Source organism: Oryzias latipes, chromosome 14 (genome assembly GCF_053564925.1).
Source record: "Oryzias latipes strain Hd-rR chromosome 14, Olatipes_Hd-rR_3.1".
NCBI lineage: Eukaryota > Metazoa > Chordata > Actinopteri > Beloniformes > Adrianichthyidae > Oryzias > Oryzias latipes.
The window spans coordinates 10121284-10146993 of record NC_136250.1 but is presented as its reverse complement, the minus strand read 5'-3'; the positions used below and the strand labels follow the sequence as shown (position 1 = coordinate 10146993).

At 38.8% G+C, this 25710-nt stretch overlaps 1 protein-coding gene across 1 annotated transcript in view; it reads right to left on the bottom strand.

The window, feature by feature from the left end:
• The window catches only part of rtn4rl1a (reticulon 4 receptor-like 1a), a 104555-nt gene extending 79828 nt beyond the window's left edge, over positions 1–24727 (bottom strand). Inside the window, exon 1 of the mRNA XM_023962835.2 lies at positions 24150–24727. Coding sequence (XP_023818603.1) covers positions 24150–24162 — 13 coding nt within the window. The 5' untranslated portion in view covers positions 24163–24727. The remainder of the gene's footprint in view (positions 1–24149) is intronic.
• Positions 24728–25710: the final 983 nt, after the last annotated feature.

The window sequence follows — 25710 nt, the reverse complement described above, 5'->3', positions numbered from 1 at the left end:
TCGATTAACAAAAAGAAAAAGCAAACATTGCCATTTGTGTTTATGACTATCCTCACAAAGGTTTTCCTCAAGTTAAAATCTCATGGGGCTTTATCTATATGTATATTTGCAACAACAAAAATGTGTAAGATCTGTTAAACATAAAGGATTTGTGAATCTATTTTAAAAAAAGTATATTATTCGGGTCAAACAAAATGCATCAAATTTCATATTTTTATTTTTCAATTTTAGGATTCATTTATTTCATTTTATTTTTTATTGTAATATTTTTGGTGTTTCTTTATTGCTTGATTTCTTTTTACTTCATAGACTGTCTAGAACTCCCCAGGTGCTGGTTTGTTTAAATGTTAGAACTACAAGACATGTTTAATTAACCTAGAAAGTCTAAAAGCTTCAGTATCTGTGGAGATTTTTAAATGGCTTTGTAATTAGAGATATTTCTTATTACCTAGACTCATTATAGTTTTCTTATTCTTAAAATATTTCTTTATTCTATATTATTTTTTTTATTATCTTATAAATACTTAATTACCTCGGATTTAATGGCATTAAACAGTATTGTGCATTTGTCAAAAATGATCTTTTTTTTTGTTTCAATATGTATTTTCACTGTATCTTATTTTATTAATGTTTATATAACAGCAAATTTGCAATTGAAGTTTTTTTCCTCCCGAGAATTTTCCATTTTATGCAGCATTTTTTTAATCACTTTTTAAGCTGCTTCCTCCATTTAGGGTTATGGGGTTGCTGGAGCCTATCCTATCCACTGCTGGGGAAAGCTGGGTTGCCAGTCCATCACAGGGAAACACAGACAACCACACACTCGGATTCACACCTCGGGACGCTTTTAAGTCAACTATTGATCTAAGATGTATTTTTTTTGGTCTGTGGAGGAAGATTGTAGAAAACCATACTTTACCATTCTGCTTATTTCTTTCCGCAATGACTTCATGCGGTTTCAGGTTTATCTAATATAATTTGTAGCTGTTTGTAAAAAGCTCACTAGTTTTTGTCTATGATGGCTTACATTTTAATCTTTTTTTATTCTGTTTCTCTTTGGGTTTTGTCTTTTCTGCTTAATTTTATTAGTGTTTTGCTTGTTATTAGTGTTTTGTGTGTGGCAACAAATGGAGTCTTCTGAGTTTTTCTTTTCCTTTTTTCAAAATGGTTATTTTAGTATTTATTTTAAAAAAAACATGAGGTCAGCTGGTCTTATCTATCTGGGATATTGAGTAGCCCAATCAAAGTTAAAGTATGATATTCATATGCATTCATATTTACAGTCTGACTTTGTAAAACTTCATCAGGTCAGACTTGATCAAAATTAGCACCAAAAATATCAACCAACAATGTAGTTCAATAAAACAACCAACAGTTTGGCTCAAAGGAGAACCAGCTTTCAGAATTTTTCATATAATCACCCATTTTCTAGACACGGCATCTGTGCACATCTGTGTGAACATATGTGGATATCCCTGAATCGTTTAAAAAGGAACCACTGCTTAAAATTCAGATAAGAAGCTTATCGTGTGCACAGACCATCAACATTATTAAAAAAATAATAATCACTAAAAGATGTTCTAGTTATTGCAAAGAGACTGTTCTGTTTAGGCAGACATTTTCAACTATGTATCGGTTGTCAGTAGGGCTGGGTGAGTCATCGATCAATCGATTTAATCGATTGATTCGAACTTGTTGTTTTAGACTATTTATTTTTGGGAAAATCGATATTTTATTTTTGATCTTCTCCCCTTAAGAAAATTATGTAGCGACTTCCTCTCTGTATGCACTTAATGTAATATCATTTTTTATAACAACACCTATAGTTTTTCTTTGTAAACGATAGAATTATTTTGTTTTCTTTTAATCTACCAGCCAACTTGGCAGGTAGATAAAAAGGAGATTTTGGTCACTGGTGTTGTGACTTCAAACTTGGAGCAACAAACATCAAACTTTGTGTTAGAGCCCCTTTCCAAAGGAGATGTTCAGAAAGGGTTAAAGGCCGACGCTTCGTGTCGGACGGTTCAGGCTTACACGGCGTGCGTTAAAAAGTGATAATGCATACTTTGAAGGCCATTAACCTGCTTATACCATGGTCACTTACAAAAGAAATAAATAGTCACCCATTTTAGTCCTTAATTCTTGTTTTTTTTCCAATTTGGATCACTTTTGTCACAAAAGCGGACTATTTGTTACGTAGTACGGCTCGTTGCGCCGCACCACGTGACAAATAGTCCGCGTCGCGCCACACCACCCTGTAGACAAGATTCGGCGATATAAAGCGATATATATATATATACAGTGAGGTCAATAAGTATTTGATCCCCCTGTGAGTTAGCAAGTTCTCCCACTTAGAAAACATGGAGGGGTCTAACATTTTCATCATAGGTGCATTTCCACAGTGAGAGACAGATTCTGAATAAAAGTTCAGAAATCACGTTATACAATTTTTTTAAACAATTTATTTGTATATTACTGTGACAAATAAGTATTTGACCACTTGAGTTAAACAACTTTAATATTTGGTACAGAAGCCTTTGTAAACAATTACAGAGGTCAAACGGTTCCTGTAGTTCTTCACTAGGTTTCTACACACTGCAGCAGGGATTTTGGCCCACTCCTCCATACAGATCTTCTCTAGATCTGTCAGGGTTTGGGGCTGTCGCTGAGCAACACGGAGTTTCAGCTCCCTCCAAAGATTCTCTATTGGATTTAGGTCTGGAGACTGGCTAGGCCACTCCAGAACCTTGAATGTTTGAATGTTTCTTCAGATTCTGTCTCTCACTGTGGAAATACACCTATGATGACAATTTTAGACCCCTCCATGTTTTCTAAGTGGGAGAACTTGCTAAATCACAGGGTGATCAAATACTTATTGATCTCACTGTATGTGCTGATCTTTCCGATGGGTTGAATAAAGCATCAGTTCAGAGAGAAAGTTCACCTCTTATTGCTTGTTTTTGTCCAAATGATGAAGCAAAAGGTTGTTTTAAAGAAGCCGATGCAGTGATACAAAACATTTAAGCTAGGTGACCGGAACTTCTTTTATCACCGTGCGATTATCCTGTGGTATATCCCTTTTTAATGCACACCCAGCAGCCAATCAGAATCGAGAATTCACCCGGACCATGGTATAAAATAAAATAGTTTTTGTAAAATATATTTCATCATATATAATTTTTGTTAAAGAAAGTAAAAGTAGGGAGAAAAAAAATCTTAAAATTTAAAATTAAATTCTGAATTAAAAATCTGAGATGTCATTTTTTGGCCATATCGCCCAGCTTTAGTTGTCAGGTTGGAATAAAGCCATTCCCCTGCACAACACAAAACTAACTTAGGCCCTTTGAACAAACTAATTTGTTTATTTCTTACTTTAATCTTTTATCTTTGTCATTAAAGTTTAAAATACATGTCAAAGAAGATAACAGCATGAATCAGTGGTTTCACAGAGGGATTGATGAGCAGTCTAGTCTATATACCACAACATTTAATTTAAGACTATAAAGCCTGGCCTGATTGACAGCCACACATAATCGCCACTCAAGCGCACACACATTTTTTGGGGGGCTGACAAGACAGTTCTCTCATTGAAATGAATTGAAGCAGCCCGTCTTTGGTCAGCCCATAAAATTCCCCCCAGAATCACAGGTCTAAACCATAAAATTCCCTGTGATAAAGGGAATACATGCCTGCCTTCATCCTCCCCTCTCTCTGGGAGATTGCTGTGGATGGCCCGGTACCTTTGATGTGAGCCGAGTGAGGGCTTAACTCTGCTCCAGCTTGGCTGACTGAATGCAATTCCTGAAGGTATTACCATGCTAACTCTTTAAGCGCAGTCTATGCTGTGGCACGGGAGGACCACTGGGGGCTTTGTGCTTAAAAAGAAACGATTGTAGTTGAGAAGAAAAACTCGAGTACAGAGGTTATGGTGGGGGTCCAAAACGAAGGCAGTGAATGTTTACGGTTTAGCATCCATAATACGTTTAATCCAATTTATCCACCTTTGCAGAAGTGCCATTGTTGTTATTAAAAAAGCAAAAGAGCGTCCTAACAGCTGGTGGCAGTGGGAAGGGATTAAAGAAGTGGATTAGGTTTTATTACCCTCTTTTCTGGTGACATCTGAAGATGATTAAGAAGGAATTTAGTCTGTCCATCCCTTACGCAATCCCTTTTATAAAAAATTAAAAAAACATTATTCCTTACATCTCATGTCTCATCCCAATGCAGCAGCATATGGGATCTGTTATGGCATAAAGGGAGACATCATTACCCGCTTCTTGCTGCAGGTGATTCAGAAAAAAAAATATGGCATCATTAGAGGCATGTTTAGCTCCAACACACGGCAGCACACTTAAACATGTGACTACATAAAAAATCTCTTCCACAAACGTGTCTGGGGAGAATGCATGCTAGATGACATTTGCAGGAAGATTAGGCTGTCTCTATGTCACTGAGAAGACCACGTATGGTTTTCCAACCAGCCGAGTAGACTGACGAGAAGAGAAAGTGACAGGTATCATGCGTAGAGGGAAATACAAACTGGAGGAAGTTGACAGAAACCTTTCTACTCTGTTTGTAGAGTTTTAAAGGGTTTAATAACTTCCAAATTTAGCTGTTTTTCTCCATTTTTTTTTCTTTACTAATATTGACTCAAGACTTGTTTGGCCTTAGAAACCCACTCTAATGAAAATGGTGTTTTTGTTCCATTTTTCTGATGATGAAGGAAATATGTAACGTAAATGATGCCCAAAATTGCAATTTTTGAGCATTTTTTATTCACATTGTTGTGAATCAGGAGCAAAAAACTGTTTGAAAAGAGGCATATTTATGATGTAGAAAATGCACTGGGCAGGCCACAAGCCCTCTACTTCATTCCAAAACAGAGGGGGAGGAGGCTCTACCTTCTGATGAACTCCCACACTGCAGAAACGATGTCCTACAAAACAACCGTTTTTTTTGTTTGTTTTTTTTTTTTTGCTAAAACCCCCTAAAAATAGAATAATCATAATTAAAAGATCATTGGCAACGCTTTTACAATAGATCAAAAATGATTAGTGGTATTCCGCTGTTTACTGGGGATCTGGTCTTTTTGGACTCTTTACGCCATGACATTCTCATGCTCACGCTTAAGAAGTTTGGGTGTGAAATGGTCAATTGATTGCTGCAAGTCTGAGGTCACAGGCAAAATAAAGGTGGAGTTCCCTCAGGTTCAAAATAAGTAATTCCTCCAGTTTAAGGAGTTTACGTTTCTGGGCATTTTAAGTTAATTGAGATATAACTGTACAGCATCTATTAATGCATCCATGTACTGGTTTGCCTGGAATAGGTACCAGTCAAGACTCAGACTGTTTTGCTTTTTAGGCTGAAACAAAATTCTCAGATTACTAGTCAATCAATGTTTCACCCTTACCAGTGACTATTAAGCGAGGGTTGTTAACCAACAGATACAACCTTATTGGCTAAACACACCATATCCAGGTAACCAACAGCAGATAAAGTAGGATTTCTGGAAAACCAGCATAACGCCGGCCCTCAAAGCCTAGAGTTTGACACCCCTGTTTTAAACCAAAGCAAAACACTGAACACTATCTTCTCCTCGTCACTACTTCTCTCATCTTACGTCAGCATACATTAGCTCGTCCTCATGGTTTGTTAGCTTCTTATTTCATCACACAGCTCTCAAACTCACTGCAAACTTCATCCAACTTCTACTATCCGATAGGGTTGTGCCGATTGACGATATCATCGTCCATCGTGATGGGTGACTGACATCCCGATGGAGAGACACCATCGTGATGCCACGCCCCCGCCACGTTGCGCGTCGACACCATAAGCCGCGGTTACATGTACCAAATATCTTGATGGGATCAATGGTCAGATTAGAATCCAACCGTGTAGATGGGCCCAGAAAAATGTTTTCAGAATATAAAAACGTTCACTAAGGTCACACTTTCCGTCGGAATAAATCATTCGCACATGCGCAGTAGGGTTTGAAAATGGAAGGCTATAAACTCCGCCGAGCGGCTTTTTTTTTTCAAACTTTATTGTATGTAACAATTCAATACACAACAATGTTAAACAGCGCCGAGCGGCTATTTACATTGACATGTCAGCTCGGTAAAATACGAGATGATCTTCTAAACGTGCTTTTAATAATGTTACGGTTATTATGAAACACCTGTTCGCTCATCATTTGAATTTTAATCCGTGTGGTCAGTGCTTTTTCTGAACGGAGCCAGGATTAGCAGTATGCTAACACGGGCTAACAACATTAGCTTTGGGTGGTGCTGCTTGCTGGCTGCACGTAAACATGTAAGAATAACATCAGCCTTTATTTAGTCGGGACACGACTGGAAACACAAATCCGCGTGATTGTTTGAATGTTTTCTAAGGACTGAGCGACATTTCTGCTTTGAAGCTTAAACCGCTGTGTGTGCTGACGATCCGAGCTGTGCTCAGACACACTTTTAGACCCGGTTCTACTAGCGGACTACTTCTTTTCTATTTTGTTTGTTATTTTTTTGTAAAAGTCACTTCCTTCAGTTTATACTGGATCATCGCGGATTAGTCATCAGTTGGGAAATAAAATGAAAAAAGCAAAAAAACCAATAGCAGTTATATAAGAACGAAAAATGTAAAAATACCCCCCCCCCCCCCCCCCGACGATGTCATCGTCCATCCCGATGGTTGACAGCAAACATCGTCAACGGCCAATTTAAGGGACATCGCCCAACCCTACTATCCGATGCCTTTTTCATTGTGGAACATCCAGTCAGTCTATCGATGGTACATGTAGCCACAAAATACATAAAGATTATTCTTTTATTTAGCTTTTTTAATTAATTATTTAAAGGCTGAATTTCACTTCATATCCCCCCCAGTAAAAAGTATACAGTAACCGTTCCAAGGGTGTATTTATTTCTCTTGACTGCAAGCAGCTCAGAAAGTACTGTATAGAAGAAAATGTGTACAACAGAAATGAGTGTTTATATAAAAACTTGAATTCGTCCTCACCTTTAGTCATTGAACATCAGACTTTCCCACTAAGTGTTTTCACCGAGGCAGGAAATGTGCTGAAAGCCTGTCAAAAATTACCGGCTGAGTTCTCTTTGTGTGGTGTGGTTGCATATTCTTCTGGTTTCTGTAAGACCTGATTGCAACTGTATTGATCAGGGCCAGCTGAGAAATCGACCTGGACTTGTCTGACATCAACCCCTCCTCCTCCTTCTAAATATTTCTCTTCCACCTTCAGCCCTCAATGTTTTCTTCATTCTTAAGCATCACTGACAGTCTTTTTATTTTGGTTCCTCTTTTCATTTTCCAAGTAAATTCTATGCTTTTTTTTCTAACCTTCTTATTTCACCGGTGCCCCCTTGATCAAAAATCATTTCCTCCTCCACTCCTTCATCCGTCTAGACAGTTCTTTGCATCTGTTTTGGTTTTCGTCATGCATCCATTACTCCTTCCTGCACATCTGCATCTCACTTTATCCTCTTGCCAATTTCTTCGCCCCTTATCTCAAATTTTGTAACCCTTGTGTGCGCTCCGTTCCTAATCTCTTCCCCACATCGCCCATCCCCCTTATTCGCCCTCTGAGTGATTAAGTGATGGTTGGGCTGGCACAGCTGGTGTAGTTGGGCATGTCGCCCATCTTCTTGACAGCTGTGCTGCAGCGTCTTTGCCAGATCCTTACTGGGGCATTAGTACTCTTGTAACATTTTCATCACAAGTTATACAGGTTTGTGGGGGACTCGCTGCACTCCAAGCTGTTTAAGCTTTCGTTTTATCATCTCGCTGCTGTTATTATAAAACTGCACAATTAGTACAAGCCAAGGTTGTACTCCATGAAAATCTTAAATCTTTCATTTTCAACCAAGTTGGTAAACTTCATTCATCTGTCTTTCTTTTTGCACTTAACATCAGACTGACTACAAAGCCTCTGTCATTAAACTCACACCTACATGTCTTCATTGAAAAAGCCTGCCACTGTCAGCGCACTGACTTCCTTTATTTAACAAGTACAGCAGAATACAGCCTCAATTGTTACTTTCAACATTTGAATAAAAAAAGATCTAACAATAGTGATTCAGTCTCAACTTTCTGTTATAAAAGTTAAGTTTTTCAAGTAAAGAGCACTGAGTCATGACCAAATAAAAATCTTTTGAGGCAAAAAATGAAGATTTGTTTAATAGTGAGGTTTTTTTTCCCTTTCCTTTTTGGGTTTTTTAGGTCATGTTTTTGAACAGACTATGATAAAAAAGTTTGGATTTCTGTTTCTGTTCTTCCACATGCCACGAGCACACCAGGTTGAAGTTGCCAATCAAGCAGCTGTTTCTGTGTTTTTGGTAATTAGTCCCAAGTGTATTTAAACCGAGCATCAGTTGTTCTGAATCACATCCTCCACCTCACCTCCATTTTTCCTATGAAGTTCACCTGTTGTTGTTGTTTTTTAATAAATATGTTAAAATTTGTTTTTCTGTTCACAAGCCAAAGTCATCTGCATCTGAATCTTACATAAACTGCTATATTTAGGGCAAGGCAGGGCAGATTTTGCACGAAAAAAGTACAAAAGTCAAACAGTTGACCTGAAGGCAGAGGTTGAATAAAAGCTGGTACTTTCTTTCTTGGATAGCTTGCAGTTGATTGCAAGAAGGGATATTCATTCAAGGCAGATGAAAGCTTTTACAAGTGGAGTATATGCCACATCTCATTGCTGTAGTTACTAATCCCAGCTGGTGACTTGGCTTGTTTAATAAATGTAAAAATGTGTTTTTTTCTGCAGTAAAGCATGCTTAGAATAAAAATACTCTATATTACTGAGCAACTTTAGGGTGGCATTACACCTTTATAGGTGTTATAAATAGGACTGTTTGGTAAAAGTAATGATCCCTGAAAAAAATGTGGTGCACAGCTTGATTCATCTGGCTTATTGCTCCCAGGTCATTAGAACTGTTGGATTCCTTCCCAGATGGCACGCGCACACATCTCACTAGCCTCGGATTAAGACTGGTGGCACACAGTGGCCTTCTATTTAAAAAACCTGGCAAACAATTTTCCCCTCTAATTAAATGTCTTAGTTAGGTCAGTCTGCTACTTCAAGTCCCCTTAGCAATTTCTATGAATGGTTAAAACAGCTAGCATTTTAGCTAAAAAATAAAATAAAAGTCTTAATTAGAATGTTATGAATAAATCCACACAATAACACGATGGTTATGACAGATGAAGTTGCAATATTAACCGCTCTGAATGAAAGAAGTCACTTCCTCCTTTGGTGGTTTGGCTCTGCAGAACTATTTATAGTATTTTATTGTACATATTTAACACTAACTGACTGTCTCTTCAATTTTAAAGGAGGTGGTCATGGACCATAAGAAAAAAACTTAAAAAAAGATATTCGAATTCAGAGATTCCATGTGTTGGTGTCTTGGTGCTTAAAACCCGAAGACAGACTAAAGTGAGAATTGTACACTGTTAAAGAACCCCTCTAATCATCTATTTAATCTATTTTAAAAGCGTTCCTGGTGTTTTATTATTATTATTATTATTATTATGCCATTTTTAACCCCCAAAGAAACCTGTTGTTTTTTAGGACATGGTTTCTGTAGAGCGGTAGTCGTTCATTAGATGGAGCAACCCCACCCGCTTTCCCTTTAAAGTTTTGTAAATTTATTTTCAAAAGCAAGTTTGAGAACTATGATGAAATGTATTCAAATTGTGTGTTTTTTTAGAACAACTTGTAACAACTTGTAAACTTGTTTTGCAATTGAACAGTTCGGTATTTCTTCTACATTTTTACCATAAAGATGAAATGCACAAAAACATGTTTGCATTGTGTGCTAGCTCCATGCTTATTCATTAGTATTTTAAACCCCAGCTCCTAGATATATTAGAATGTGTTCTATCAGCTTTGTTGCATTTAAATAGATTTTTTATGCATGTTGCTTTTTTAAATGTATCCCTATAATGTTCAGTTCCCCTCTGATTACTTTCTTTTCAACTATTTTTCATTCTAACCAATAAAAAAACATGCTAATATTAGTATGCACAAAATTCCTAGCTGGGCCTCTGATTGTTATATAAGTTTGAAACACTTATTTATAAATGTGCACATATGAACACCGTGCTTTAGAGTTATAATAGGACTCCGAGTGAAGACACAAATAGTCTATGAAAGCAAACAAACAATGTTTTTATCCACATTTGCACATTTCCTGTTTTCTCTGCCATTGCATTCTCATGTCACTCTGAAGCAGTCGAACTAAGACTTGCAAAATCCCGCCATGTCTGATCCTGTAAAGACTAAGGCATGTGTGTTTTGGTGATGGTTAGCTCAGCAATAGTAAAACAAAAAGAGGTAAACTAGACAATGTCAAACAAGCCTGTAGTGTATGTAGGGATGAGTATTGTTAAGGTTTTAACGGTACTACTACTCTTATTGATACTGCTTATCAATCTGGTATTTTAACGATACTCTTTTCGATACTATTTGAGGATAAAAAATAAATAAATAAAATAACAAGTTAAGAACATAAAGTGTTGTATTTCCCCATTATGCAACAACATTATTTTTTTAACAAAACATTTTACTTTATACATGTTTCTAACTTGAAAAGTAAAATACATTAAAAAAAAGTTATTTAAAGAAAAAATAAACAGCAATGTTTTGACATATTGCTGTCATGATATAAATATAAAACAAATGTAAATATAAATACATTTTAAATATTTTCATTTTAATTTTTATTTAAAATAAGTTATTTAATATTTATTTTAAATATTTTAAATATAAAAATATATTATATATATAATAAATATAAAACAAATTAAATACCGTAAATTCCGGACTACAAAGCGCACCCGATTACAAGCCGCACCCACCCATATTCACGTGTTTGACTGCTTTTATACATACACAAGCCGCGTCAGAGTACAAGCCGCGCATGTGTTAGCCGATATTGTCATCCTGACAGATCACGCCCAGCATCCCAGAGTGAGTGCAATTCATTAGCACATTGTGGGTGGTGCCAATTTTGCCTCTGGGTCACGTATTTGAGTGTATCGACATCTGACAAACAGCATGGAGCTCTATTCTGTTCACAAGTCCCTCAGTTATGGTGTTTTTATTTCATTTTTTTTTTACTTATTGACAATCTAGGTATCTAACATAAAATTACAAACAGTAACCATATAATCAACATTACATCCCTCAGTTATAATGAGGAAATTTACATCCGCGATTCCACATTTCCCATGAGTCTTAGGGGCTAAAGGCGGGGCCAACGCCCGGCTCGCCATTCTGTTGTACGTGTTTAAGAATTAGCAGCAGTGCATGGAGGGGTGAACGGGAAAAGCTCTCCTTCCGCTTGTGTCGCAGCAGCGTTATGGGAGTAACAGGACTGGTTAGAAAACACAACGGTAAAATAAAGCAGCGGCGACTGAAAAGCGCGCGCCTCAGCGCGATACGCGCGCCTCAGTGCGGCGCGTGCGTCAGAATTCAGAAGCCTCTGCACTCCGCGGACGCCTCTGCGCTCCGCTCCCGCCCCGCGCGCTCCTTGTCTCCCCTTCCTTTCTACTCCGACACCTCTGGCCAGGGCAGCTTCAAGGAGGAGCACTTCGTCCCCGTTGCGCCGGTGGATGGAGCAAATCGTTTCTGTGCAAAGCAATCGGACTTAAAACTGTACGTTTTGTGTATGAGGGGCGGGTGCGTTGTTACGTGTGGGAGCCTTCAGACTGCCATCGGCCCCGCAGATCAATCAGCAGGAGAAGATGTCTCCAACTCACACGGAGGCTGTGAGTTTTTCAAAGCAAAATTCCGCTTTTACGGTTTCCTTAGAAACCGTAAATGGAGTGTAAATTCACTCCATGCGCTGTTCTCTCCGTCACGCAGCAAACCGGCTTTTCCAAACCCGTTGGTGACGGTGGACTTTTTTACGCTGCTTTTAACGATTGCTTTTAACTTGAAAGCTTCATCATATTGTAGCGGCGATCACGTGCACGTTGGGTCTAATGGCCCCAAAGGATTCTGGGATGTGGCCGGGCATGCGTGTTTCATTTTGTTGAACCATGACTGAAGTGTCTAAGACCTGAAGTCAACTCCATGCTGTTTGGCTGCTAAGAGGTGTGTTGAATAAAAATGCCTCGTGCTTGGTGTTAGACAGAGAATTCAAACTATTCACTGAGTTCGAAAATACGTACATGGCGGCTGCCAATTAAATCCATAAATTAGCCGCATCACTGAAAAAGCCGCAGGGCTGTAAGCGCAGGAAAAAAGTAGCGGCTTGTAGTCCGGAAATTACGGTAAACTGTTCACTCTAAACTAAAATACAGTTGCGTAGGGTAACATGGTGGAGTATGCAGGTAGATTGCAGAAAGCTGCACGTTCCTCTTTTTTTTTTTTTAAGTTCTGCATATGGTGCAGGATTTGAACCATAATAAACACATTCATCTTTGCTAATAATTTACTTCTTCTGCGAGTCCTGTGTTCAAACTTCAAGGGCTTCTGGGGGAATTTCCATAGCATTCATTTCCAAGCTGAGTGCGTTCTTGAGTGAGCGATGCGGCCGCCCGCCGCGACTCTTGCTGCTTCATCACCGCGGTGATCAAAATCCCACACCGTCACAGCTGTACTACAGAGCGGTTTAATAAAGAATCATTCACCGTTCTACTGGAGGAAACCTTTTATTACTGTTCTCCTTCACTCCCTTACAACAAACATGAACGCGCGTGCAACTCCAGCACACTTGTGTGCGCTCTTACTTAGGGCTGTGACAGTGTGGGATTTTTGATCACCGGGGTGCTAAACCATCAGGGGGCGGGGTGTCGCGGTTAACAGCAGCAGGGCAGGAGGCTCCGCCTTTGTTTATACAGACACGTAACTTTGCGCTGCACAAAATAGTTCCAAAACAAAACATGTAGTGATATTCATCGAAATCTAACAGTGCTCGTTCATGTTTGGTGTTACGGAGTGAAGGAAAACAGTAATAACCCACACACACACACACACACAAAATCCTCCGGCGGGCGGTTGTGTCGCGCACTCAAGAAAGAATTGAATACAATGGAAATTAATACAATGGAAATGAATAATTAGAACGCAGAGATGGAAACTTCTGCTGTAGAATGAGGATGTGTATGTGCTTCTGAAACCGCGCATGTTTATGTAAGTAGAGGCAGCGCGTGCAGAGTAGAGATCAAAAATCCCACACCATCATAGCCTCTAGTTTATATCTTGTGGGACACAAAAAAATGCAACTTCTCCAGTACCGATAGCAGAACGGTCATTCAATACCGGGGCTCGGTACTCATCCCTAAGTGTATGTGTTTTCTTAGTTAAAAAAAAAATCTCAGCAAGGAAAACAAAAATGCTCAGCGGAAACAGCAATTTTCTAGTTTGCTCCACAAATTATCAAAACAAATTCCATTACAAAACTCAAGACTATGGTTCTCCAATAAAAAACAATTATATAACAGTTCACACCTCACTGCAACTTGAAGCCTGATTTGTTTTTACTCATAAAAGAACAAGGAAGAACTTTATTTTGGTCAAGTTTTGTTCGAGACTTTTGACATTCTGGGTTTTAATCTATCACTATTCCGTAGAAAAAGCGGATTCTGAAAGTACAGATAGAAATCCATGTCAAAGTTGATAGAAAAACAAAAATGTGAAATTCTTTAGAAAATTTCACGTAATCTTCTGGATTCTCCTTGCTTCATAGTACCCTAATTTAGTATAACATGGCACAAACTGACAGGTATTTTTCTCACAAATTTGCTCTCTTTGTTAATTGTCTATTAGGTGACTTCGAATTAAGACCAAAAAGAAACTATGTCTTAAAGATGCAAACACTATTCTCCAATTTTCAGCTGGTCCAACTGCTTGAGCAGTTTGTTAAGATGTTCCTGCTGCTGTTTATGCCTTGTGTTAACGGTACAGCATTGAAAGTGGGCTTTAACTATAAGTGTAGGCACCAGTCAGAAGCAGATGGGCCTGTTAATGCAGTGATGTTGTTATGTAAGCCCTGCTATCTTTGGCCCCATGTGTCTGTCTATACTGCAGTAAAGTGAGGGGCAGAATACAAGAGAAAAAGGAGTTTGTGAGTCAATGTGTCTGTTTGAGCCAATCACTACTTGCAACACACACACACACACACACACACACACACACTGAAGGACAGATGGGGATTGATGTAGTAAATCAGAAGGAATTGACTTGTAGTCCAGGGTTTGATGAACTCTTCTCCCTCTTTAACCCATCTTCCTCATTTCCCTACAAGCTGGGTAGCAGCCAATGCAAACGTCCAACACTCATCCGTACAAAGATACAAGAAAATACATTTCAGAGGAGTACGACACAATAAATCAACTTAATCCTTGAATCGATTTATATTCCTACGATCCAACCATATTGATCCTTCTGAGACAACTTGTTAATCGAATCGACCTCCACCATTATAAAATCAATTAAAAAGGAAACAAATCAATTATATTAATATTTTAAAATACCATTTGAATTGAGGCACAGTAGGTTTATTTTACTAATGTGAAAATGAACTATTGCATCACAGCGGAAAACACACAAGTGATGATAGTAAAAAGTTATCAGTCCATCAAAACAATCCAATGTGTGGAAACACTATGAATATAGCAAAGACATGTGACCATACAGTGTGCTAGAATAATTTTTCGATGTGGAAAAACAACAGTGGGCTGAACTTTAGAAAACTAAAATGTGAATTGTTTTGCCATCAACGCTTGTTTACTTGTTTGTTTGAACACAGTTTTAATTTACACTTTATTATCTTGTAAGAAATACAGTGAATCTGGAAAACTTTACCTGCACTGTTTCTGTATCCAGGTATCTATCTCTGAGTCACACTGGTTGAAGTTTTGGATAAAGATGACCTGGATCCATTTTTGGTCAGTAAATCAGATCAAATCATTACACCCCTACAATAGAGCGAAGAACTTCAAACTAAAAGATAATAAGGAAGAAAACTGTTAAGAGTTGATTTCTTATGCATATTTTTACATCTGTAGATCTTCAGCCAATTTATGTAAGATTTGTTGTAGTGAGTAAAACAAAGAAAAACCCATAAAAACCAAAAAAGGAACTTTTTTCAAGATGTTGAAGAAGAAATCTTCAAAAATATCTTTAGATCCCACTTGATCCCTTTTGGGGTCCTGGGTCATTGGATTCAACCTAGCAACTGTCGGGGGTAAGGTAGGGCACACCCTTAAATATTTTTATATTTGTAATTTTGAAAAGAGGATGAATCTATCCTCAGTCATTCTATGTCTAAAGTTCTTTCAGCTTTTTGCTAAAAGTTGATTCAGGTTCTGTTTGTTTCTTGCTTTCCGCATTATCTCTCACCAGCATCAACAGAGACTACAACTCACATAAATATTGAACACTATACGCAACAACACTGTTCATGTTTTCTTTTGCTGGGACTTTATAATAGACTGAAATGAGAGACTTATTCAGCATCTTCAAGATACCTACATGGAAAACCTGCTGCAGAATGTGACAGGTCGTGCAGGCATAATAAATAGCAGATTCTAATGAGTTTTTTTTATTGAAATCTCCAAATTGTGTTTCCATAGCAATAGAGCGCATAATTTATTCATCAATGTTTAAATGCTTCTTTGTTAACCAGAAAAAAATGATGGATATCAGGCTCAGCCAGGACAGAACTTGGAACTGAGGCCGCTGGCTAAGACATAAACACCCATGACAATGAACACAGTGCTTATCGCAATAACTTGTTTTTTGAACCGCATTAGAAAAAAAAAGGGAAGCAAAGGAGCGGGACGGTGAAAGGATGGACTGAGCTGTGTGATCTTGCAGCACAGCCATGCTGCTGAGAGACATGGACTCCAAACATCTTCTCAAAAACCAAAACAGCTATCAATTATTCAACAGGTACAGAGCGCACCAGCTACAGAGGAGAAGACATGGAAGGAGATGAGGTTTGAGAGGAGAGGAGGGGTGGAGGAGATACTGTACATCCTGCAGGAGGGATATGCACAAAAGATTGGAATTTTCATTCAGCCGTTGCCTTTAGAAAATCACTGTGGAGGCACTGTTTGTTTGTTTGTATCAGCGACAATAAACAAACACAGGACTTTGCATCTTTGTCGAAACCTGCCAAAACTTCTTTTCTCTCTTTGAATCCAGCATAAAAATCTCAAACAAAAATACAATGATAATATAGAATCCACAAGGATTTCTGGCTAAATAAAGGTTTTGTGATTTTATTTTTTATTTTATTTTTTGCAATACATTGCAGTCTAAATAGCACTTAAAGATCCACTCTGATGAAAATTGGGTTTTTGGCGTTTTAAACAAATTCTTGTAGTGTTTTTCTCATAATGGAGGACATATTTAAAAGCAAATTAAGCTTAAAATTACATTTCTGAGAACATCTTCGCTCCAATCGTTGTGAATCAGGAGAAGGCGAAAAAATATTGTTTAAAAATAGCTTGTATTAGTGGCGTAGGTGCTACGGTCGGCGGGCCACAAGATCCCTGCTTTGCTCCATTCTGATGAATCCACTTCTAGACGACTGGATCCATGAACATCTTGGTTTTCCTCATCCAAGCTGGCGTCTGGTTTAAAACTGTACAGCTGGTTAGCTCCAGTATTTCTTGGCTTTAATGTTGCTCTGGTAATGTTAGGTTGGAACTGTGAAGGGCTGTAAGCTTGCGGGAGAGACTCTAAACAGATTGGCAACACTCCAACCCACCACTCATGCTACATTTACACCGGGCTCAGAAACGCCGTTCAAGCAACCATTTCCAATGAAAAGTCTGTGTACACTCAAGTTTGGGCTTACTCTTTCAAATCTCTCTCGTTCATGCATCGCTACGCAAGTTTTTTAGTCCATTTTCAGGCTCTACGTACAAAACGCATGTCTATTGAACAAGCATTGAAAGTTAAACCAGTTAAACTTTGACCAATCAGAGACAATGATTTAGTAGGGACACATGGGTAGCGTCCTTTTCATTTCACGAAAGTACCAACTGTTTGAAAATTGATCATGAAGGATGAATTAATAGTTCCGGTTTTCCCCCAACAGAATGAAATGACGCCAAGTCTTTCATATGTCGAAAGAGAGCTTTGAAAGAAAAAGCCTGGAGCAAGATTTGCCCCCCATTGACGTTTTGCACCAAGCCTCTTCAAACTGAGTGCATGCGGTAGTATCATGTAGCAACAGTCCAGTGTGACCACAAAATGCTAAAAGCACATTAATGAAAGCCTGTTTAGCACGTTCTTGAACACGCATCACGTCCGATTAGAACATAGCATCAGAGGCAAATTTCTGATGAAGTATTGCCGCTCTGCAGTAACTATGTCTTAGAAAACAACTTTTTTGTTTGTTTGTTTGCTTGGTGTTTTTTTTATTTTTTATTTTGTAACTAAAATCTGGTTAAAAATTATAATTAAAAGACCACTGGGAACACTTTGAAAATGAATCAAAAGATGATCGGACAGGGACTTTAAGACTGAAATGTGTGAACATGAAAGTAAACAGATGAAAACAAAGTATGAAGAAGTTTTTATTTAAAATCCAATTTGACAGGGATTTCTTCTTCTTTCTCTTAAAATTTCAGCCAATTGAACAAGAAATCTAATTGCTAGGTTTGCAGCATGAAAGCCACATGTTTATTAGTTAAAACTGCTGTATAATCACAAATTCCTTCTGCCCTACTGTAAGTTGGTGTTCAGTAGGTCGGGGATGGAGGTGGGTGTATTTTTAAGGTTTATAAAGAGCCGGGCTGTCTCGTTACTGCTAACAAAGGCGGTCTTTTTCTGTACTTGATACATGAAATTTCAATCCATCCTCGCATGTCACACTCTGACAGAAACGTCTCAAAAATGTCCGTGGCTCATTTACTTTAATCAGCAGATGAAGACGCACCCGCGAGCGACTGCTTCATCCAGCTGTCACTCCCTCTGGTGACAAGAAAATACCAAAGTTCCTGAGCCGAGAGAGACACAAGACTGTAGCACACACCCACACAATCAGCCTCCATCAGCTCAAGTGTCTTCACCTGCCATTGGCTCTGTCTTTCTGCAGGAAGCCTTTCTTTATCATCCAGGTGAAGTGTGTTTCCAAATAATCATATGTTTCCTGACTTCTTTCTTTCTTCCTCTATCTCGTAGTTTATCTCTCCTCTTTTTTGTTCTACACCAGCATTTGTTTAGCGTACGGAACCACTCTTGGGTTCGGCTCTGGCACTCGCACTTTTGACTCCCGAGGCTCACACGAAAAAATCACACCCTTCTTTTGAAGGCTTTGTACTCGCTATAGTATGTGATCAAACGCAATTATTTTCCACCCCTCTTTCATTGCAAAGTCTTTTTCCTCTCCCAGATGCAGAAACACCTTTTTTTTTCTCACACTCTCCCATCAGATACAACTGAACATGTAACTTGCCCCTCAGCTGTTGCAAAGTGAACCTGCAATCAGAGGTTTTTACAGGACTCCTGACAGGGAGAGATCCCTGCTTTGATTGGACAATTTGATCATGCAAGATTTTTCTATTGACTATGAAGCCACATTTCCATGTGCTGTCTGTAAAGTAGGAGCTGTCTAGATACCATCATACTTAAAGTTGAAAGGTTACGCAGGAATAAACCATTTCTATCTGCAGAGCTAGCTAATTTTTCATTTGCTTTTAGGTCCTATGGGGTTATAGATATACGCTTTTGTTTACCTCTCTATATTTAGCATGTCATATGTGTCAATTTTAAACTTTTTCTATGTGTTTACCTCCCTTTATAATAAAATTCTACACTAAACCATTAATGAAGCGTGAGAATTACAGGACAGTGTGTCATTTCCTGCCAAAAGCACAGCAAAATAGAACACAAGGATCCGTATTTTGGGTAATGTTTTATGTTTGCAGCTGAGTATTTCAAATTTGGGCTGATGTCCTTAAATGACAGGAGTTACACAGGGGGTCGACAGAGAAGCACTTTGCACTCACCAGAGTCTTCTGAATATTAATGACACTTGGTGCATCCGATGAAAGAACCCATTCTGCTCTGTTTAGGTCAAGGAAAAGAGTCTGAAGGCAACCCAGTTTCATTTTATGACACAGGCTAAGTTTAGACATACTATTACCATGAAAAAAGTGTTTCGTCGAATGCACCACAGGTTTTCAGGTGGTGTACAGCACAATTTCACACATTTGTCCCCCCCCCCCCTTTTTTAGGCCTTTTTTGTCCGACTTTGACGGATCAGAAATGCAACACTTCGGCTCTTGTAATTATTTTACCATATTTACACAGGGCATCAATTATAAATGGGACGCAGGCTCCCAGAAAATTGCTGTGCAGCTAAATGATAAAACAAGATTAGGCAGGCAGAGCGTTCTGAGCTGAGGAAACACAGGACAGAATGAGTCTGTGAGTAACCTTGAGATGAGAGAGAAGGAACACTTGCAAAGGTCGTTGATATGCAGAGCTGTCACAGGGATTCTCGCCGTGTGTGCTGCGTGTTGGTTCGTTGTGTCCTCTTCTCTGATAACTTGCATTACAGATGTAATTGATTGTCGTTTGAATTCCATCTCATCTATTGATTCCTGAGATGATCTGGTTGGCTATTAGGTTACATCCTCCACAAAAGTGACACATTCTCCAAAACCAGGTCCTGATTTGTGAAATCGGGATGTCAGCACTGCAAGAGCTCATTTGGATCACTCTCAAATCTCAATTACACTAATATTTGGAGCCCTTCAGCCCGCTTAAACACATTATAGCAAAGCCGTTTGTTAGCATTATCCACCAAGGGGATTATGTGTGCAAAACAAGGCGAAAGAGCAGGAGTGCCTTGTCTAACTGTCCTCCAGATAATAGCTTTTAGACTAAATATATGTGTGCCAACTCTGCAGTCTCCAGCAGGAGAGGACTTTGAACGTCACATCACTTCTTTGCCTTTTTGTTATTAGAAGCACCACTTTGTTTGGTAACAGTAAGCTGTTTTAGGCCCAAACTTTGGAATTTAATTAGAACAACGTTCTTTTTTTTTTGCTCAAGCTAGCATGGAAATATTAAACAAGTTCAGAAAAGTTGCAGTTTTACCACCAAATATTGACACTGAAAGTTTGCATAATTGTCAGAGCAGAGCGGAGGAATCCAAAAAGAAGATCATAGCTGGAGGTAGTTGCATAATAATTTCACATCTCAGATATTGCTTTTTTTGTGTGTGTTTTAAGTGTAGTCACAGCAAAGGCAAAAAAAAACAAAAAAAAAAAAGACGTCATCAGTCAAAGTCGATGATATGAGAGGAAGAGCTTTGTGCCTTCAGGTGCTGGCATTTATAAAATACAAGTTGCGTAATCATATTGTTTTCCATAAAAGTGCAAACCATCAACTCAATGCAAATGTGTTTCTCCTCCCGTCTGTCTCTCTTAAAGATTAGGAACAGTATCAGGCAAAAATGACACAAATGCATTAGAATATTGCATGCTAAAGGACAGGTGAATCAGCATCTGTGTTCCTCTGGGCCACTGTGGACACACACATACAGAAGACTGATGTAACAGACTAAGATATTCGGTGACACAAGTAGTTAGGATGAGAGGATTTTTTGGGGGGAGGAAAATGCAAATAAATCTCTATAAATGTAACCTTTTCACAGAAAATCCACATACAGATACTTACAATCGTCACATATAGTTATTTAGTTTGCTAAATGATTGCTTGAACTAAAATAAAATTATAGACTTTGCTAGTTAAAAGTAACTGAAAATAAGAAAAACTTTAACAATAGGATGCTGTGTATTACTATTGATGCAAATTTACATCAAACCACGTTTCTTCCAAATTTACCTTTAACAGCATGAGTGACGTTTATGTCATATTTGGAAATTAATTCAGGCGTCAAGGGGTTAAATATTCTGCAAACAAGCTAATCCATTTAAACTATTACTGCAAATGTTTTTAAGATGGACACAGACATTTTGTTATCTGATGTGTTTTTAAAAGTGTTGTGCAAAAATAATGTATGTGTAGTGTCTGTCTGCTTTAGGTTAAATATCATGCTACAAATCAAGCTTTAAAAACTCTCTGGGAAAGAAAAAAAAGAAAAAGCTTTGGTTGTTACCCAAACCAGTCAAGCTAGCAGCCAATCAGCCTGCCAGGCCTCTCTTTTCTCTGAGTGATGCTGGCAGCAGCAGCTGCCCAAGCAGAGAGGATAGAGAGGGATGGGGGGGGCATAAGGAAAAAGATCATTTTCATTACACCAAAAACCCTTATCCTCATTCTCCACTTTTCCTCAGTGGAGAGACATGCATGCAGGTCGGGTGACAGATGTAGTATCGCAGGCTGACTGCACAATTACGCTGAATTGTATTATTGTGACTGACAGCAACACATCATTGTGCAAAGCAGTGTGTTTTTGTTTTTTTTTAGCTGTTTGAGCGGGTGTACGGGTAAGTGGGCGTGTGCTACCCAACTGAAATTGCAGCAAGATTAAAATTGAAGCTTGTCTCCCTCAAGCGAGCCACTCTCTCTGTCTGTCACATACATACAGAAAGGGGCGGGGGGGGGGGGGGGTGACAGCACTAATCAGCCCTCTGTCAACCCCATTAGGTCTCATCCTTAATGAGGAGATCACCCAGCTTGTGTCCAGGCTTAGACCAAAGAGGGGTGATGTGCACTGTGGTGTCTGAGTGTGGTTTTATGTAAACAGCAGAAAAATGCAATGTCTCCATTGAGGAATGGTGGGGGGGGGGGGGTTGTGTTTTCTTTTTCCGCCACTAGTTTTTCGCAGCAGCAGCTCGGAACTCGTCGCAAAACTGTTGATGCCTTTCACCAAGATGTTCTTTTGGAGGAGACGACTGGCAGATGAGTCACCAGCAAACTCAAATCCTGACATTTCTGCCTGTTTCTGTCCATTTTTATATTTGACTTCCAAAGTGATTTATTTATTATTTTTATTATTTTTATCATTATTGGTGCAAATAGAGAAGACAGATGCTTTCACAGGTTGGAGCTTACCTGTTAACCTGCCGAAAGGCAAAGTCACTGTGCTCAGCCTCACTATGTCTCACTGTCACCACAGAGAACATACTAAGCTACACCTTTAGCTGCTTTAAAGTCCCACTCCAATCATCTTTTGATCTATTGTAGAAATGTTCCCAGTGGCCATTTCATTATGATTTTACCAGTTTTATAGCCAAAATTAGAAAAACAAAAGCAACAGCTGAGTGACTTTCTAGTACAGTGATCCCTTGCTGCAACACGGTTTACTTTTCACGGTTTCGCCACTTCACGGATTTGCATCGTGCATTGTGTTCTGCATTCTGATTGGCTAAAAAGTCACTCCGCTTCTTCTCTACCTGTGCGTCAATAACGTTGCAGTTTAATATGTACATGTATGTAAAACAGCTGGCCAAATTTACATTACGCACGTGCAAATTCTCTTGCAATTTCGAGTTTCTCTAAAACCCATAGAAAAAGAGCGACAACAACTGCCAATCACTATGTTCTTCTCCCGAACAAACACAGCTGCACCGCGGGCTTCAAAAGAAGAAAACACTGCAGTGGAGTCAGGATGCAGCGGCTCAGTCTGAAGAGCAGTGAAATACACCTGAGTCACTATTTGTCCCACTGTACTTTGTATTTTTTTCATAATCATTTTATATTTTCTCCCGTTTAATCCAATTCTTCGGGGTCGCGGTGGGCGGGGCTAATATCCGCGATTTGAAGCCTTCTGTTCACATCGATGATTAAAATGATTATTTGACAGTACAGTGCAGAAGTTATTTGTTGAAAAAAAGTTTCTAAAGTACTTTTATTTGTGAAACAAATGCTTGAGCCTGTAAAATGGTTTGTTCATTCTTTTCAATTTACAATAGAGTATTTAATTGTATAATAATTGTTAAAAAAAAATAAAGATTTCTACTTCACGGATTTTGCCTATCACGGGTTCTTTCTGGAACCTAACCCCTCTATAAAACAAGGGTTTACTGTACATAGTTTCTGCAGAACAGCATGAGTTCTTTAGAAAAATTTGCCCCTGAGTTGTGGGTGGGACTGTTAACACAGAGTAGGCCCCCATCATCCCTTTGTTTACATGTTCTCCAGCTAGTTTACAGTCCCTCACAGCCCCAGCATAACTTTAGAGGTGCAACAAAAATGGTGAGCATTATTGCAGCTATCCATTCATTCATCATTCATTCATTTTCTTAACCGTTTATTCCCTTTCGGGCTCACGGGGCTGCCGGAGCTTATCCCGGCCACTTGTGGGCGAAGGCAGGGGACAACCTGGGCAGGTCGCCAGTCTGTCGCAGGGTAGAATGTCCTCAAACACACACCCATTCACTCTCACAGTCACACCTATGGACAATTTAGAGTTGCCAATTGACCTATGAAGCATGTTTTTGGAGCTATCCAGCTGTACAGTTTTGAGCCAAATGCCAGCTCGAACGAGGAAAACGAAGAATGTGGCTTGCAGTAGTAGGTCCTACGTCACAGTACTTACAAGCTTTTTCCTGCATATTTTTCAATATCAAAATCCTCAGAAATACAAAGTTAAACTTAAATATCTTTATATATGTCCCCCGCCATGAGGGGAATGCTACAGGCACATGTTAAAACCACCAAAAACACGATTTTTATCGGAGTGGCAGTGGGTCTTTAATCTCAACCATTTCTCCCTGCAGACATATGTTCGATAGGCTTACTCGACATTACGCAGGCAGAAACGTGGCTCATATCCCTCCAACAAACTTTCGACAAAAAACGCCCAAAACTAAGAACTTTATCCTTCTTTTTACAACCACCTTCTCACGTGCTCGCCTTCACGCTCCCACACACACAGGCGCGCGCGCAGCATCAGCAGCGGCTCGAGCCCTTTTCGTCCAGCAGGCTCCTTAAACTGCAGTGCGGCAGCAGTTTGCTATTTTAAGAATAATTTTTACATGAAGTGAATAAATATTTAATCCGCTTTCCAGTCTTGGCCGCCTGGGCGGATGGAGGGCTGAAGGGCTGTTTAAGGAGCAACCGGGGCGGATTAATATGTGGTTTATAATGAGACCAAAATGAAACTTAAAAGACTACCCAGCAACTCTAAAACAACAATAAAAAATAAAAACATAATTGTTGGCCGAAGTGGCTCACTTGGTGTGAGTCTTACCTCGCCTGAACATGTTGGCTGTCGGGATCGTCTAGCAGACTCGGTGCTGAAGTAGCATCCTTGTGAGGAGATTGTTTTGATTCCCGTCGGTCTTCCCAAGTCAAGGCAAAAATAAATGAAGGCTCTATTGAAGCTGAGCTCTTATTGAGGTCAAATATTTAGACGGAAAAAAAACATCCACCGGCGCATAAATAAGTTTAAGATAGTTTTTTAAAACACTAAAGTATTAAAAAGACAGTCCCAACACACTGGCTGGCTCGGGCTGCGGTGTGATGTTCAGCTCACCGCCATCTGCTGTTTAGGATTTACAAAGCGTGCATTATGGCATATTTTATTAAAAATATAGATATTGTCCAGAGTTGGTCGAAAATAGGTCGAGAGCAAATGAAAGTTCCTCTACGTGTCCATTGTCGCCTTCCTTAACGCGGACTGCTGGGCTGCCGGCGCTGCCCGTCTGCTGCCGCCTCCGTTACCGGAGACAGAGAGCTGCGAGGCTTCTGCTCCCCTCCCATCCCAAAGCGAGCAGAAGTGACGAATGGCAGAACATCTCCTTCACTGTCTCTGAATTCAAACGCTTTATTTGGCATGACAGCGAAGAAGCCAGACTGCTCACGACGAAGCAATTACAAGAAGAACAGCTCTTTTATTACAAATCCTCCTCTTATCAGGTCTTGCACTCTCATTCTTACCAACCTTTTTTTTTCTATTTCCATCAATTTATTTTATTTCAGTATAGAACAAGGATTACTCCAAAAAAAATTCCAATTAAAATCCATTTGGTGTTTTTCACTTGACCTACTCTTGTTCTTCTTTCTTCTATTCATTTTCTCCCAGTCTCTCAGTGTTTCGCTTTCTTTTAGAGCCAAAATAAATTGCCACCGTAAAATGTCTTTATTGAATATCTTCAATCATTTTGAATAGTTCTAAAAGTGTAAAATTCAGGCGTTTGGAATGATTCAATTAAAAAAAGACCTTTTTAGCTGTAGCCTATATTGTATAGTAGAACTCTTTTTTTGGAAAAGTAGTGCAGAAATCTTTAGGTTAGTTATAAGGTATCATAAAAAGAAATGAAACTGCCAAGAAAAAGGTAAATATAAATGAGTTTGAGTGTCCTGAACAGGAATCTTGCCTGTTTGCGATGTCCTGAAGTTTTTTTTCGCTCTGTTTCCACTGCAAACTAAAACCTTTACCTTTCAGTATGGTATTTATACAGGAAGTTATTTATAACAGATTATTTAAAATGTTTTTAAGTCAGATAGATAGATAGATAGATAGATAGATAGATAGATAGATAGATAGATAGATAGATAGATAGATAGATAGATAGATAGATAGATAGATAGATAGATAGATAGATAGATAGATAGATAGATAGATAGATAGATAGATAGATAGATAGATAGATAGATAGATAGATAGATAGATAGAAATGATGGTTGTGCTCATGTTAGATCAGTAGATACAAATGGTAGTCTATGGAATATCTATGCTGACATAGGACATTTAGGATTTGTTTGTTTCATTTGAATTAAATCGGTTGTATATAAAAACCTTTAGAAAA